Genomic DNA, 17,095 nt, shown 5'->3' with positions numbered 1-17,095 from the left:
TCTTTACTTTCTTAATCACATACCAATTAGCAGGTAAAAAAATACATAACTTATTATTTTTCATGTTTAAAAGTAGGTTCCTATAGTGATCTCACATAATTTTTAACTGGGAGTGTCAACACGGTACAGTAGAAAATATAGGGTCTGTAAAGACAGACCTAGGTTCCAATTTTCCTCTGTCTTTTGCTGACTTTGTAGCCTTGGCCTGTGAGTTGGTCTTTCTGAGCTTCAATTTTTTTTCCCTTTAGAAACAGAGTAGGCACACAATAAACGTTCATCATTAGTTTATCAACACTAGAATACTATACACTAGGAAGTCTGGAAAATAGATCACTCCACGAATATAACCTTTATAAGGAAAGGTACACAATAGGTGAAGCTGTCCAGCTGAGTTTTGTTGTGTTGTCATTAACAGTTAGCATCATGCCTGGTGCTTCGGAACCTCTCAATAGACCTTGATGAAGTTAATTAATTAATTTTATATGGTGAGTATCTTGTAAGCCACACCGACTTCAGGCTTTTAATCCCATCACCCGTGCCATTTGATATAATTGGTATGTTAAGAACTGCCCCTCCTCCATGACTACGTCCAGTCCCAGATTACTAACTATTCAGAGAAGGGCCAGGGAGTGCTCCACTCACCATTACTGCTCTCTCACTGTTACCCTGTTATTCTCAGACTTCGTTCTATTCCCTAGTCAAATCCTGCTGCTGCCACCACTACCAAAACCATGCAGTGGTGTCTGATAATTGATACCCTGTCAACATTTTCTAATCATTGTAAATTTGATAGGTATATTATAAAAATGTATGGACATTTTAATGAGCATTTCTTAAGCGCAAGTAGATGGGGTACATTTTATTGGCTATTAGCATTTTCACTGAACTGGTTGCTCATGTACTTACTCATTTTTTAAAGGTTCAATTGTTTGTCCTTTTCTTGTTAATTTTTTGCTCTTATTTACTTTAATCTGTTCCTTTTGGAATAGATCAAGATGTGATTTAGAAGAACCATACATAACTCAAAGGAGTAACAGGCTAGTTAACACTCTCCCACTTAGAAAACAAGGGATTGACTCCTTGCCTTGTCAAGCTCTAGTCCTTTAGACAGGCATCTCTTGTTCTTTGATTATTTAGTTGCCAGCAGGCTCAGCTCTCCTGGAGACCTGTAACTCTATATTTTACAGTCCCCATAGCATACATCAATACATATTGAACAATTTGGAATTTACAAAAGTATTTGCAAAGGCCAATATCCAGGAATGGGAAATTGACTGAAAATTCTTATATTAATATAATGACAAGTCATCATTTTGAGTGATTACAGTGGTATTTGCATTTCAGGCTCAAGTAACGCCACATACCTTGTGGTCATTAAATATCCTGAGAGCAAAAGTTGCTGCAACTGTCACAGAAAAATGTCATGAATTACATTAGGTTTGGATGATTTTCCAAGGTACAATATGAATGGCCAGTGGTCACTTATTCATGTGTTGTAAAACCTGGAAAAGGGATCATTTATAGGCAGTCTTAAAGTGTTTTGTTATAATACAAGTCTATTTTAGTTTTTCTTTTTTTAAAAGAGAAAACGAATGATTTTCATTTCTTGATATTTACTTGGTATTTTATACCCAGTATTTAGACAGTGTTTGAAGAGTTTATTAAACCAAAAGATAAATAAAAGCAATTGAGAGGCTCAAAACTCACATCTGGGCTTAGTTTACTTGGCAAAAACAGTTCCTAAACAAGATCCACTTTATACTCTTTAATCTCTTACATGTATATACTACTATATAATGCTCAATGTACTTTCGGGCAATTAATTTAAATTGATCCTTGGTTCATCTTTTCCCTCCAATTGATAATTAAACCAAGTCTCATAGTTTAAAGGACTAATACATAGCAGACATTAGACCAAAAATAACGTAACAATAACAATGGCCCACTTTATTGAGCAGTTACTATATTTCAGGAGCTGTGATGAGAGCTTTACATCTAATAACTCATTTAATCCTCACACCAGTCCTAGGAAGTAGCTAAAATATTATTATTACTCTTACTCTTATTTTACAGAGGTTTAGCTGGTGTCAGCACAATTTTAATCCAAGCCGTCTGATTACAGAGCCCTCACATACTTTTAATCATTATGCTATACATTCTACTTCCCAAAACATATTTCCCTCTTTCTTTTTTTTATCATCTCACAACCTTTCTTCCTCTTTTTGCTACTAACACTGAGAAAAGAACGGAAAAGAAAAGGGAAAAAAAGAAAAAAGAAAAGAAGAGAAACATAACCCCAGAAGGTTAGAATTAAGGATTCATGCTTTCCACAATTAGCAGTATTAATTGGCATGGGAAACAGGGTGGGCAAATTCTTCCAATTACTTACAAGATCCAGGGCAGCTGCCAGAATGGATGCATCGGGAATTGTCCCTGGCTCACAGCAGTTTAACAGAAATTGAAAGCGCTTCATGCCTTGTCGGATTGCCCCAAGATTCACCACGTTTTTGCTTTTTCCACCATCTTGGTTGGAAGACAGATGATCATCAAAACTGTGGCAACCTGTGATGGAGGAATAAAGAAGAGACAGTATATGGATCAGATTTAAAAAGAGTTTGAAAGTTATAGGACGGAAAATGACAAAGGTACTGGCTGTTAGGAAGATTCTAGAAATCATAGACTAAGAAGCTTGATGTGTGCTTTAGTCAAATTTTGTGAGAAACAATTAGATAAGGTAGGAATATTTTTTAAAAAACAGTGGTGATCATAGAAACCACTGTAGTTTCATGAAGAATACATCATGTTGAACTAAGTTACATTCATCCTTTCAACAGAATTATAAATGTATCAGTGAGATTTTTTTGGTAAAGTCTGATGATGTTTCTGTAATGAAGTGGGAAAGTGTTTGTTGATTGCTAGTAAATAAAGTATATGGTTGGCTGAAAAACTATACTCACAAATTGTTACTTAATTCAAGTCAACTAGAAGTGTTCTGTGAGTTATATGTTTGTATTTGTCCTGTTTGGTAAGAATATCAACAACTTGGCTGAAAATAGGGAAATGTATATGTTTCTGCAGATGGATCTTTATAGCAAAATTGTTAAAAAGAAAAGATTCAGAATTCAACTTGGTTTTGGTTCTGTTTCCTAATTTCTTTCCTGGCAAGTGATGTAACCACTCCCAAGTCAATGAAACAATAAAAATTTTATTTATTTTGAGATGAAGAATTAATCATGGCTACATCAAAGTAAAGCATGGTATTGATTCATGTCAAAGAGAACTGGCAAAGTTAGTTCAAAATTTAATACAAACCAAATATGTGATGTGAAAATAGATAATGCAATCTTAAATTATATTCATGCACTTGTTAGATCCCTGGAGCTTAATAGTTCCACTGTCTAGTGCACTGATTAAAGTCAAATATGGTGTGTGGAATTCCACCAGAAGCTCTACATCTTATAAAGCACATCATCTAACTAGAATACATAGGAAAATGGAATTAGGACGGTGATGGATCTAGAGACTCTTCCATGTAAGGAAAACGAAAGGAATCACTGATGTTTGACCAGCAGAAGTGAGATGAAAGGAGAGAACATGAAGCAGATAATAGCTTAAGTTAGCATTATATGTGTGTGTGTGTGTGTGTGTGTGTGTGTGTGTGTGTGTGTGTGTGGCTACAGATGTCATAACTAGGACCAATGAATCAAATTTATAACTACATGTAATATCAGAATGTAAGAAAAGACTTTCTAACAATTAAAGCTGTCTGGTTCTGGAACAGGTTGCTTTGTAAAGTAATAAACACCCCCTCGGTGGAAGTGTTCAGAGGGTGGTTGGCCACTTGTCAAGAATATAATGTGCAGAATTCCTAAGTAGATAGGTGGGTGGATAAAAGGATATCTGAAGGTTCTTTAAAGCTCTCAGATCTTAATGAAGGACAGAACAGCAGAAGAAGAGGCTGTGTCTTATTCTTCTTTGTAAACCCAACGCCTTCTGGGGAATGAGGAACTATAATAGTAGGGCTTGCATAAATGCATAAATGAGACAAATTGATAAATAGAGACGCTCTAGGTAGTAGCACAACACACATATGACAAAAAAAAATGTATAAGAAATCAATGGAAATAGAAAATGGACCATTTTATCTAATCAAATTTTTGTCCTGTGTGATGAAAGCTGGATGTAATTCTTAGGCTACATAATATTTACCAAGACGCTTGAAGAAATTCTCCTCTTCTTCTCTTCCATTTTCCATTCCACTCCCTGGCCCACCTTCAGAAAGCTTCACAGCACTGGTGAATTTGACCTGAGGAAAAAAAGAAAAGTAGTCAGATAACTAAATTCAAAGGCAGTCCTTTGTGTTTATATTAACCCTTGCCTTGAAAAATAAGTTGTTTACAATATGAAGGTTACTACACTTCTGACTTCCACATCTCGGTAGTCAGTAGAGTTTATTTCCATGTGCCAAAAAAGACATCACTTATAATTTGCAAAAGGATCCTGGTGATAGCCTAAAAGTGAAGTAATGAGACACTATGAAAATAAGTGAAAAATTGAGGTATTCTTAGACTTTAATTCTGATGAAGTCCAAACTCAAATTCAGGTTACAAACAAAACCCAACTGAGAATCAGGCCAAAGTGAAAACTGAACAGAAGACTTCAAATCTCTATGGAAGAACTAGTATAAATTACTTTATAAAGTGTACTACAGTTGAAGTGTAATACCATGCTTTTTTGCTTTTTTTTTTAGAATTAAAATGTGTTCTTGATTTTGCTCTTAAGCCAACAGTACTCAAAATTTTCAGCAAAGCAAGACTCTCAAATACTTGGCCAATTTTTTAGCAAAAAGAAGGTGAAAGAGGAATTATAATTATGTCTTCTAAATGTTTTATAATATTGCTATATTCTTTATGTAATTTCAAAGTATTACTTGTAAAACAGAAGAAAACCAGTTTTAGTAAGATTCAAAGAAGAAAGAATGCAAGTGTATAATTTATGTATAAAGATTATATATAATCTTTATATGATAAGTATACATGGAAATGTAACTTATCATATGCTGAATATTATAGAGACCACGCCATGAAATATTCATGAGGAAGACTCTAGAAGAAAAGGATTTCACTGAGAATCATTACATTTTCCAAATTATATGCTACTACATTGCTTAACAGTATTATGAAGAAGCACTTAATGGGAAAAGTCAACCTGAGTTTCTTTGTCTTTTCCGATAGGGAGAATGGTTCAGATGATGAAAAAGTAGTAGAAGGGAGGATAAATGGTATGTGTGTCTAGAAGGAATCACTATAGAATTACTGGATCCTTGGACACAGGAACTTGAGATATCAAGAATTTTACATGTGTGTTAAAAATATCTGGGAAATAATACCTATATATGTCTATATCTGCATTATAATTTTATATAAAAATTTGTGTCACACTTTTCCTTTTTTCTTTATGATAGCCTACCACTAAGACACCTTAGTTTCCATTGCTCATCGAAGTTTTCTAAATTTGTTCAACTTGAAGAGTTTCTTCAACTTTCTTTGGCCCCTGCAGGTGCTTAGCGTTTCTCAGCCCTGATGTTTTTCTATCAGCGACTCCAACATTCTCTTACATAAGTAATGTTCTGTTTACCTTGGAGCTCTGCCTGATGAAAGACAGGCGGTCCACAGAGCTGATGTCCAGGAGGTCCTCCACGCCATCTGCCAGGCCCGAGAGGGAGGATCGTTTCAGCCAGTTTCCTATTTAATAATGTTTTAAAAATCAGACCATTGTAGCATTTTCTCCCAAATGGATTAAATGAAATGTCAGCATGGGTCTGCTAAGCAATGCAAGTTACATGACTTGATGTACATAGAAGTGAAAACAAATTGTTTTCAATGCACATGCTTTGAATCAAAGTATTCATTGTTAGACTATAAAATTACATGACCAAGGAAGACAAGGACAGAAAACACCTGAGCCTCTTACATGAATAAAACCATAATATGTCCCATTCTCCCTGACAACTTTCACATCTCTCAGTAAGCCCTGTTGATTTTACATCCTAGGTGCCTCTCAAATCTGTCTACTTCTCTGTGTCTACCTGGTTACCACCCAGTCTAAGCTACCATTACTTATACCTGGACTACAATCTCCCTTATCCACACAGGCTCCCTCCAATATGTTTTCTATGCACTGATCTTTTAGAAAAAAAAAAAAAAAGCCCTGCTTATATTACTCCTCCGTTCAACATCCCACCTGGGCTACATAGGTCTGTAGGATATAGAGCCAACCTGACCTGCATGCTCTGGCCCCTGTCACTCTACCACAGTCATGCAGCCACTCTTCTCATTGTCTCAGTTCTTCTAGTTCCCTCCCTCCCAATATTTTTGCACATTTTATTGCTACCACATGAAGTGTTCTCCTTCCTCCTTCCCTTAAGTATCCTGTAGATCTTAACGACACTTCCACAGGAAACTTCTGATTCCTGCCTCCTCCCTCTCATTTATGTCAGATCTGGTTGTTGCATGCATTCGTAGCACTATGATATATTTCCTTCACAAAATGCATAGTTTGCAACTATTCTTAGCTGTATGATTATCTCCTTTAGTGACTATCAATCCTACTAGATGGCGAATTTGGCAAAGTTGGACATTGTGTAATTTTGCCCACAATTTAATTCCTGATGTCTAACAGTGTTTGCACACTATAGAGACACAGAGTAGGAGTTTGAGAAATATCTGTTAAAAGGAAAGAGCATGAATAGATGAGTTAATGGAGGGAGCCAGCCTTGGCCTTTGACTTGAAGACTTTCTTTCCTTTCTCTACCCTACAATGCATTGCTTTGTTTTGACTGTGAGTTGATTTGAGGACATGGCAGAAATAAAAGAATCCATAAATAAATACAGACATACTTTTACCTATGGGGAGTTTAAGCTTCTTCCGGAGGGAAATTCTACGGGACCGTGAGCGGGCACGCCGGTCAGAGGTTGTCCCTGAATGGGCAGTCGTGCATTCTGATGTGTCCTGCTCAGACTGGCTGCTGGTGTCACTCGCTGCACTCTGGGATTTGAACATCTTGCGCCAGAAATCTTTCCGTCCCAGGTTGCCCCCTTGCATTTGTTCATCACTGAAAGCAAGCAGAGGCGAGAGTTAAATGTCTGACAACACTTGTGAAATTCTCTTAAATTTCTTTCAACCTCTTGCCAATGACATTTAGGCAACTCATGTTGGATGATCTTTGAAGGGCTGGGATTTGGAAGCAGTGGGAGTGGAAGGAGGGAGACCAAGGTTGACTCTCTGAGCGTGTCTTGAAAACAATCATGTCTCAGCTGTCAAATTGAAGAGATTTTTTTTTATAACCTTAATAAAAAGACTAAATATTGTTGCAGGTATTCATCTGCGGGTGTGAGTCATAATAGCAGAAACACTTATAGTGTCAGGAAATATTTAACTATTTTTTGAAGTTCCCTGAGGCATGTGCAGTACCATATCTTACTCTTGACCCCCACCCGAGTATAGTAGAATTCTTGACACTACACTCACAAAAAGTAGTTGAATGAATGAATAAAATACAATCACCACACCTAGGGGATGCATCGTCCAACAACTGGTCACTAAATTATTTTCATAGTGCCTGACTCTTTAGCTTTATTAAGTCAAAGAAATTTAAGTAAGGTTTAAAAGTTTCATATAAATATGTGTGTGTGTGTGTGTGTGTGTGTGTGTGTGTGTGTGTGTGTGTGTATAATCTCCAATTCAGTAAGACAAATGGGACATCTCCAAAAGGATTTTTGACTCGGACATAACACAAGAGGAAAAAGTAGCCAATAATAAACACTTTGATTGCATTCTGGAATCAAAAACCAAAAAAAGAGAGTCAGTTGATAATCCTATTTTCACTCATTAAATTGGCAAAGATTAAGTGGGGAAAAAAAACAATGATTAATATCATACTGCCAGCAATGAGATAGAATGATTCAAACTTTTTATAAAGTAATTTGGTAATATGTTATCCAAAGCCTGTATGTACACCCATGACAGAAAAATTCAACTTCCAGGAAGTTATCACAAGAAAATGATGGGACAACATACTATAAGATGTAGACACAAGAAGATCAAATGGTTACTGAGGTATTATTGGTCAACAGTGAAAAACTGGACACAGTCTAAGAGTTTAACTCTAGGAAAACAGTTGAATAAATTATGGGACTTACATATAATGACATGCTTTACAGTCATTAAAATTCTATTTTCAAAGATTATTGATATGAAAATGTTGATGATGTATTGAGAAGTTAAAAGGCAGTGATCAAATGAATTAGATAGGATAACACCAAATTAATAAAAAAAAAGTACACATGTCAGCATGTATCAGAATGTTTGTGTGTTTATGTGCTCAAAAGTGTACTAAGCAAAATATACCAAAAGTATACAGTGGTTATCTCCAATTGATGGTATTCTGGCTTTAAAAGTATTTTTCTCTATGTTTTTCTGTGTTTTCCACGTTCATCAACTTGAGCAACATATATTCAGTAATTTGGAAAGAAAAGGTTACAAAAAATACTCTAGTAACATGCTGAAATTTTTCATGGGATTCTAGGTAATGATTTGCTTACAAGCTTTGGGGTTGACTCTGGAATCTACCCCAAATTTGACAGTACTTGTAAAACAATCACTTTCTGGAGATATTTATATAGGGATCCAGATTTCACTTTTCAAAATCTCATCAGAGTACTAAATACCTTTCCTTCTTATTTTAAACCAGGGCATTCTGTTTATAAAATATGGTGTGAATTTAAATCAATGCTTTAGAATTTTACTTCTCAGTTGTTTTTAACAAATTATCACAGTGCATGAAGCATTTCTCACCTTTGGTGACACAATGATGAGCATGTGACTACGTTGCGTGAGTGAGAAAACATTCAAGGAGCCTGCAGTTTATCAGCTTTCTCAATAAAATGCTACATTAGCTTTGTTCAGTGAGTGTGTATCAAGAATGAGTTTCGGAGAACCGAGCATGTAAAACTGCTTTGAAAACTACTCAGTTAATGTGACTTTTATTTAAGGAAGAAAAGGGAGAAGAGAAGGGGAGGGAAGGTGAGGAGAGACAGAAAGGGAAGATAAAGGAGGAGCCAGGCTCATCCACCCACCTTTCTCCCAGTGCTAAACAGAAGACATTTGGCACGATCATCTCCTGGGCCCACTCAGATCAGGGAAAAGTTCCATATTTGACATTCTAGGACATCTTTTCAAGTGGAAATTTTTAAGTAGAGGCATATTAAAACATGTGTCTTCATTCAAGGGGAAAGAACAGATAGGCGCTCAATGCTGAGAAATCAGGTGGGATTTATAGAATGCTGAACAAAGACACTATTTTGCAATCTAGAAAACTAAATTACCTATGAAGATAAATTGTTTTATTCTTTAAATTCAATTTACTATTAGATCATTCTTATTTATCAGATTAGCTCAATAGTTGCTAGTGTTATTTTGGAGGAAAAAAAGTCCTTTTTTTGACAGATTCTGTGTGTAAAGGCTTTTAATTAGTCTTGTGGCTATTCAGCTACAGAACTTTAATTTTTGCCTTTCACATTATTTTTTTTTCCTTAGAACTTATGTTTAGATTTTTACCATGTCCTATAGACTTCCTTAACGGAGAAACTAAAACTCAATTTTGAGAAAGTTAGTTAAAGAAACCAAAGGCTTATTAATGATAATCTGTCAATTCTATCCTTTCATTGATTGGTTGTCACTTACTCATTTATTCATTCAAATATATATTAAGTGCTTGCTATGGGCCAAATCTCATCTAGGCATTGGGGCTATAACAGTAAACAAAAATCACATGGTCCCTGGACCTGTAGAGTTAATTTACCTTCTTCTTACTTTTCTCCATCCATTTAGGGACAGTCTAAGATTTTAAAGGACTGTAAGAACTGTGAGGGCTTTTTGTCCTTTGATGGTTTTATTTACTTGCTGTGGATTATTACCAAGGCCTTATTTGATTACTGCGATTTCCTTGACAATGGAGAGGGGATACTGTAAAAGCGACAATACTCCGCAGAATTTCTGGAAGAATAATCATTTAATACTAAACCAGGCCTGTGGGAAGTAAAATGATATACCTAAAATGATGTACATTTTCAAAATATTGATCATGCCACTTGTAAGTAAATAGTCCTCAAAAGAGGAATTAATGCATAGAACTAGGCTGTACATTTAGTGTCTACAATAAACCTCACATTTCCTGGGGGCATTAATTTCAACATGCTTTTATATAAAGCATAACATGCTTTATCACCACATTATGAAAAGTGGTGATAAACTGATATCAGAGGCTTCCTGTAGGCATGACGTTGGTTATTTGTGATTTAGGCCGGTAGAGCTTAGTAGCTTAGGGAATGAATAGCAAAGGGCAGAAGCAAGGCAAAGTTCAAAAAAATGAAAAGCCAACAACAGTTTGGAAAATAGCATTCCTTCCAGTGGGAAGTACACAGCCCACTACACTGGAGACAAAACCAATGCTACTTACTGCTCCGGAGTCTGTGAGGGTCGACCAGACATGAAGCTGCGACATTCCTCAGGTGCAGAGGACACCTGGCCTTTATCCACAACGCTTCCCGCCTCTGACCTATGCAAATGTGCATTCCACCAATCACAACAGAACAAGACACCAGTTCTCAATTCTTCATATACTTCATCACACTTGGTTAAAGACAACCTATAGGCTTGCAAATCCCATGTCACCATAAGTCTGTGTTGGCATGGAATTTATATCCTACCATTGGACTCATGACTTAGCTACCTTATTACCATCATTGCAAGAAGGCATTCACTGAAAGCAAGATTTTAAGTTTAGGAGTTTCCTTTAATTTTCATTAAGTGTCACTTCTTATAAAATAGGCATACAATACATTTATATATACTAGAAGGAAAAACAACAGGGCACCGTTCAGCAATTTGTCTTTTGCCATGTTAAAAATATTAGTTACTGAACAGGATATGGCATCAGTAATTGCTTTTCCTTTCTGGAAAAAAAAGGTGTATTATCTGTAAAAGAGACAAAAACACAGATAAAAGTTTACCATATAATTAAGAGCTATTAAGTGAAGTTCAAGTGTATGAAAGTTTGGGAAAAATGAGCTCTGATTCATACAGAGACAGGATTTAATTGATAGTAAACTCATTCCTTTTCTAAGCTGCGGCTGGACCACCACCAGCAATACCACTTACACAAGACAGTTCCACCATCCCTGCTGGGAACCAAATGGATAGTACAACAGAAGATTATGTTCTACAGACTTAAGCAAACACCTATATTCAGAGAGCTCAAACTTCCTACCTTTTACTGCCTGCAGGCTTAGATTCTGGTTTGTTCTCCTCTACCTTTTTCCCCGGTGCCAACTTCTCAGCACTGTCAAGCAAAGCACTGAGGGCCACTCTCCTGAAGACATTCCCATGAGCCTCTTTGATAAACTGGACCAGCTGACGGATGTCACAATACAGCCCCTATTTGGAGGTCAGAAGGAAAGTGACGGGAAAGAAAGATAGTTGCATGATTGAATAGTTTTCATAGGAAGAGGGGGAGAAAGTAATTCTTTGTGCTTAGATGAGCACTGGAATCATAAAGGGAAGACAATTTCCTACGATGAAACCAATGGAATGCCCCTTCTCCATTGTCCCTATGGCTACATTACCAAGCACCTGTCATCCTTAGCGTGAAAAAACATGGTTATCATGCTTCATATTCAGAAAGTTGGCTGTATCAATAGAAAGACATCAATTTACACTTTTAACCACTGGATTCCCAAGCATTAATTTTTCTCTCTTAACTGTGACTTCTGAAGAGATGTCTGCAAAAAAAAAGGCAATCAGAATTGTGTTTAGACTAGAGATTTCAGACTCTGTTCAACTTCTCTCAATTTTCTGCATCATTGTGATAAACTATGCTAAGTCCTCTAGACACTTCTAACAGAGCCTGATATTCAAGGGCGATGCATTTTGCTGGACAGATTTAATAAATAATATGTATGTTTAGCGCATTTGAACAGAAACTTGACTATGAACTTAAGATGATACAGGGCTATTAAAACCAATATACTGGTGATTCAACATTTAAAAATATACACAGGACTTTTTGGAGGAGATATTCAGCTTTGCACTCAGCATTCTTCCCTCTCTCTTCCGTCTTTAAGAAGGTAGTTATTGTATTCTTTGTCTTAAAAAAGATTCATGGGAAAGCAAAACGCAGAAGCTTAAAACGTACTTACCTTTACAGCTCTGGGTTTCAAACCCTAAGATCACTGGGAAAATTACGCCCATGATCTTTAGAAAAGCAGAAGAAAGTGCCAATAAGGAAAACATGGAGACAGTGTCCTTGGGTCCTGTGGGCAGCAAGGGCCTGTGCTCTCACTCATTTTGGTACCTCCTCCGTGGAAGGGGCAAGAACCCAAAGAGCTAGGATTCCAAACTCACCAGAGTACCTAGTCCTAAGCACACAGCAGAGAGCATTATGTGAACTGTTAGGTGTGGACTGATGATTGAAACCCATGGAGCTTCCCCAGGCCCCACGTCCTACCTAAGACTTGGGGATCTTTGCGTCACTCTGTGAAGTGGGGCAACCCAAGAATGACTGAGGTTCGACTTCCAGCCATTCTGGTAGAATGGGAGTTCAAGGTCAAACTTAAGAGGATTTAAAGAAAATTAAGAAATACAGTATTTCTTTTAGGCATAAGATTGTAGACTAAGATTTATAAGAGTGTATATATATGGTCTGACAATTAAGTTCGCAAACTTTGTTGCAACGATGTTGCTAACATTTTTTTATTATCAGAGGAATTATTCATTATGAATTTGTACCAACTGCACAAACAGTTAACCAAGTTTACTATTTTAAGTACTGAAAGGCTGCATGAAAAAGTTAGATGACCTGAACTTTTCGCCAACAATTCATGGCTCTTGCATCACGACAATGCACCAGCTCACATGGCACTGTCTGTGAGGGAGTTTTTAGTCAGTAAACAAATAACTGTATTGGAACACCCTCCCTACTCACCTGATCTGGCCCCCAATGACTTCTTTCTTTACCTGAAGATAAAGAAAGTATTTAAAGCAAAACATTGTGATGACATTCAGGACATCAAGGGTAATACGACCACAGCTCTGATGGCCATTCCAGAAAAAGAGTTCCAAAATTGCTTTACAGGATGGATTAGGTGCTGGCATGGGTGCATAGCTTCCCAAGTGGAGTACTTCGAAGGTGACTGTAGTGGTATTCAGCAATGAGATATGTAGCACTTTTTTTAGGATGAGTTAGCGATCTTAAATGTCAGACCTCGTATTACAATCAACCTGTCAAATCTCCTTTCCATGATCAAATTGAATGCATAGATGGTACCCATGTTATTCTCAAGCTCCAAGAACCTTGCTGGGGTAGCTTCAACAACACAGAAAATTAAACTAAATTAAATTCCCTTTGGTTTGGGGTTTTATCCTGTTTATCTCAAGTTAAGTGAATAGTTTGGTTTGTTTAGCATAGCTTAGAACAATTCCTTTGATTTAGGTAGATTAGCAGATAGTGTCCATCTGTGTAAATGGGCTGATTTCTGCATAAGAGTCATATCATCTAACACACGGGTAAGATAGAGAAATGCTCCTTTCCCCCCCAGAGAGACCTACATTCTTCTATTCATATCAGATTTGTCAGCCTTAATTGACATTTTAGTATCCCAAACCACAGTCTCCTTGGGGGCAATTAAGCCCTAACCTTTTATAGCCTGGCTCTCGCTACTTGTGGCTTCAGTGGTTTAATTAACACAGTCATTTATGAAGAGTAGCTAAAAGATTACAGCGTTCAATAAAAAAAAAAAGAAAGAAAATTTCAGCAGCATATCTGCATTAATTTTTAAGTAAGTGTGGTTTCAAAGGACGCTTAGTTTAACATTCTTTAATATTTCATGAGCTAACATACTGCACTCTGGCACCTTCCTTCTGAAGGGCTTAAAGTACCTTGCAATTATTATACCAACAACCTCAGAACCTCTGAGACATAAGAGGAAGATAAATCAACTTGCAGGTAGGACAAAGAGTAACAAGAAGGAGAAACTCTGTGGCTATGGCTCCACCGTGAGTTACTGGTGATGCTGGGAAAATAGATATTGTAACTTTAAAGTGTAGACTTTTAGACTTCAACTTGTCTTTCTAATGGCCATGATGTGAGACCTTTGCTCTGCGCCGAGATTGAGAACTCCTGTGGGAAGAAAAAGTGAGCTTCTCACCAGATTCTCAGAGCTGTGCAATTCATGTGTGGTTGAAGCGCAGCGTGTGATGAGGGATTTAAACATGGCACTGACGATAATGCCTTCCACACTTTGGGCTGTGGATTTGTTGTCCACTGTGGTGAAGTTATTTCCAAACCCAGCCTTGTCTGGAATGCAAAGGCACCAATTAAAGGCAATATTTCCATTAAACGACACAGTTTAAAGAAGTAGTGAAATACTTGGCATCGAGGAATTAATGCAGCACTACACGAAATACTGAAAGAGGATTACAGATAGCCCTGGTTTAATAGTCTTTACAAGGACCTGAAGACAAATAACTCATAGTCTCCTTTAGAGTCTTTACTATGACATATGTCATCACTTTGTGGAATCTTTCAATTGATATATTTTAGCAAAGAAAAGACAATCAATGGTTGACCCTAAGAAAGGCTTTTCGACCTAGAGTAGTTTTGAAAGAGGTGATCACTTAAAAAAAAAAGATCTACTAAATGGTCCCTCAATGGAGAAATAATTGATTTGATTCGACCTTTTTGCTATTTGCTATTTGCGAAATGCTATTTGTCTGTGGAAATCATCAGGGTTGTCAGAGGAGGAGTGAGGTAGGCCAACCAGGTGAGCTGGATGGGGGTGGGAAGAGGCCGGCAGGGCCCAGCAGAGGGATGCATGAAGGCACTGGAAACAAGGAGACCTAGTCTTGGCAGGAGCTGCATAGGAATTCCAGCAGCTTCTTGCTTCCAGAGACTCTTTGGGCACACAGAGAAGGGAAATCTATAGCCTGTCTCAGCCATCTCCTAATTCATTCACATGCGAAATGCCAGTGAACTGAGGCCATCACCCTGTGTCTTATTTTCTGCCGATTTTTCACACATCCATGGACCTTTCATAGGGGACTCATTAGGCATATTCTGCATGCTTGCCAGAAGATTCCTCGAGGCTTGTGAGCTACTGTGGACTGCAGGGGCAGGGTGTGTGCAGTTCCAAGACTGATCAGATAGGGACCTATGTGTCTAGCTGGCTGATTCACTGTGAGCCATTTCCACGTCTCAAGAATCCTAGGAGGAATTTACCACCTTAAAGTTATATAATTTATCATCAACCTCTCATTTGCTGTGTCAATTGGCAAGAATTATCTCTAAATTTTTATATTATAGAAATAAATGTTTTAGTCTATGCTTATAGTTTCTATCTCCAACAGCTTAAAAAAGAGGAAAACAAAGTTTGTAATCTAGAATTTCTCTTGCAATATCTCAACCACAATTCTCATTATTTCATTGTTTTATTTTTTTAGTTTGTAATGTGCTTGGCTTAAAATGACTTTGATAACATACATTATTTCAGGGCTTTTAAAGAGGAACAATATTTTCTCTTAATGTGATAACCAAACAATAAAGCCTGGGATACAAACAGAAAAATTGCTTCCAAATCCATTAAATATATTTTTGTTATAAATTAATCAATTGCGAACACACGTGTATTATCTATACAATAAAAGTCTATACTAAGAAGTTATTTCTTCCCGGGCTCTAATTAAAATATACATTTTACTCAGCTCAGGCTTCACACACCAATTTCACTTCATTACTGCATTTACAATCCAGTGGTACTGAAGATGTCTGGTTTATTATGGATGCAGGTGGTGGTCACTGGTCTCCCCCTATAACACAGGTTTCTATACTGGAGTTTTCTTAAAGCCATGAAGTTAAAATATAAATCAAATATTGTGGGCCTGTCTCTAGGTCCATCTTGTCTGGTTTTTTTTAATCGGTATATATGTATGTGTATATCAAAATTGTGTTACTGCTATGTTTATATATTTTTTTCTTGCCTGTTTTATTTTGTGGGGAAAAAATCTCCAAGCACTGTGGCTAGCACATGATAGGTACTCATTTCATATTTGGTGAACTAATGAATATATCCCCTCATTCCTTGATCTGCCTCAGTTATCATACAACAGAAGGTCATATAAGAGAGACAGCCAAGGACTCTCTCTAGTACAAGGACTAAGGGACTAACGGGGAGGGTGACATAGCTTTACTGAATTCCCATTTGCTAAGGTACGTTGTCCTCAGAAAGGCTTCAAACTATGTCATCAAAGATGATGTACAAGCATCTCTTGTTCATACACTATGACACACACACACACACACACACACACACACACACACACACACACATTTTCCTCTATGTTCTATCCCTACATATTTAGTGTGCCTCTGAAACGCTACCTGCGTCACCTCACAGCGATTTCTCTTAAACCTGGGTGCATCTTTACTTACTGTCTGTGACGGGCTCCATACAAAATCCTAGCAAAGCATGCAAGAAGTCCACTACGTTATTGAGAGAGTCCTTGTTCACATAGTCCCTCATGGTTTGTCGGAACTGCATCTTATCTAGCTTGTATAGCTTAGTGAGGCAGTTCTGGGCCTGCAATGAAGGACAAAAAGTGAAAAAGTCACAGGTACCAGCTTAAGCTAAGGATACCAGTAACTTGAGACAAAAGCCTGCAGAAGGCAAAGGCTTCCATCCATCCCTGCTAGCTGGCACTGGCCATCCCTGCTAGCCCCTCTTGTCTGAGTAAAAAGTGGGCGGAGACAGGCAGAGCAGCCCAAGCATATTTACTCTGAGAAGGACTGAGCCAGGAAAAACCCAAAGCTAAGGTCTAATGTTGGTGCCAAAAGGAGTGTCGTGTTTTCACCAAGATCATGATTTTAAGATATCATTGAAAAAAGCTCAAAGTATGAAATGTAGGTAGGTGATAGGACTGGGAATTCAGGTTTAGAAAAACCTCAAAGGCAATGTGAAGTAGCATGCCACTCTCATGCTCAGAT

The 17,095-nt window shown here is 37.4% G+C and overlaps 1 protein-coding gene across 14 annotated transcripts in view; it reads right to left on the bottom strand.

Annotated features, from left to right (window-relative positions):
* Positions 1–17,095, bottom strand: part of UNC80 (unc-80 subunit of NALCN channel complex) — a 187,451-nt gene that overhangs the window by 122,575 nt on the left and 47,781 nt on the right. For 11 of the 14 annotated variants that reach the window (XM_019726978.3, XM_019726980.3, XM_019726986.3 and 8 more), the window contains exons 15-22: positions 16,544–16,691; positions 14,265–14,413; positions 11,330–11,496; positions 10,520–10,618; positions 6,900–7,114; positions 5,638–5,744; positions 4,210–4,306; positions 2,390–2,562 (exon numbers count right to left, since the gene is read on the bottom strand). In XM_019726978.3, coding sequence (XP_019582537.3) covers positions 2,390–2,562; positions 4,210–4,306; positions 5,638–5,744; positions 6,900–7,114; positions 10,520–10,618; positions 11,330–11,496; positions 14,265–14,413; positions 16,544–16,691 — 1,155 coding nt within the window. The remainder of the gene's footprint in view (positions 1–2,389; positions 2,563–4,209; positions 4,307–5,637; positions 5,745–6,899; positions 7,115–10,519; positions 10,619–11,329; positions 11,497–14,264; positions 14,414–16,543; positions 16,692–17,095) is intronic. The other 3 variants (XM_019726981.3, XM_074312544.2, XM_019726987.3) reach the window with 1 other exon arrangement.

The sequence above is a fragment of the Rhinolophus sinicus genome, chromosome 17, assembly GCF_057876585.1.
Source record: "Rhinolophus sinicus isolate RSI-liver-muscle chromosome 17, RSI-T2T, whole genome shotgun sequence".
NCBI lineage: Eukaryota > Metazoa > Chordata > Mammalia > Chiroptera > Rhinolophidae > Rhinolophus > Rhinolophus sinicus.
Note: the sequence above shows the minus strand (reverse complement) of the source record. Positions and strands in the feature narration are given on the sequence as shown.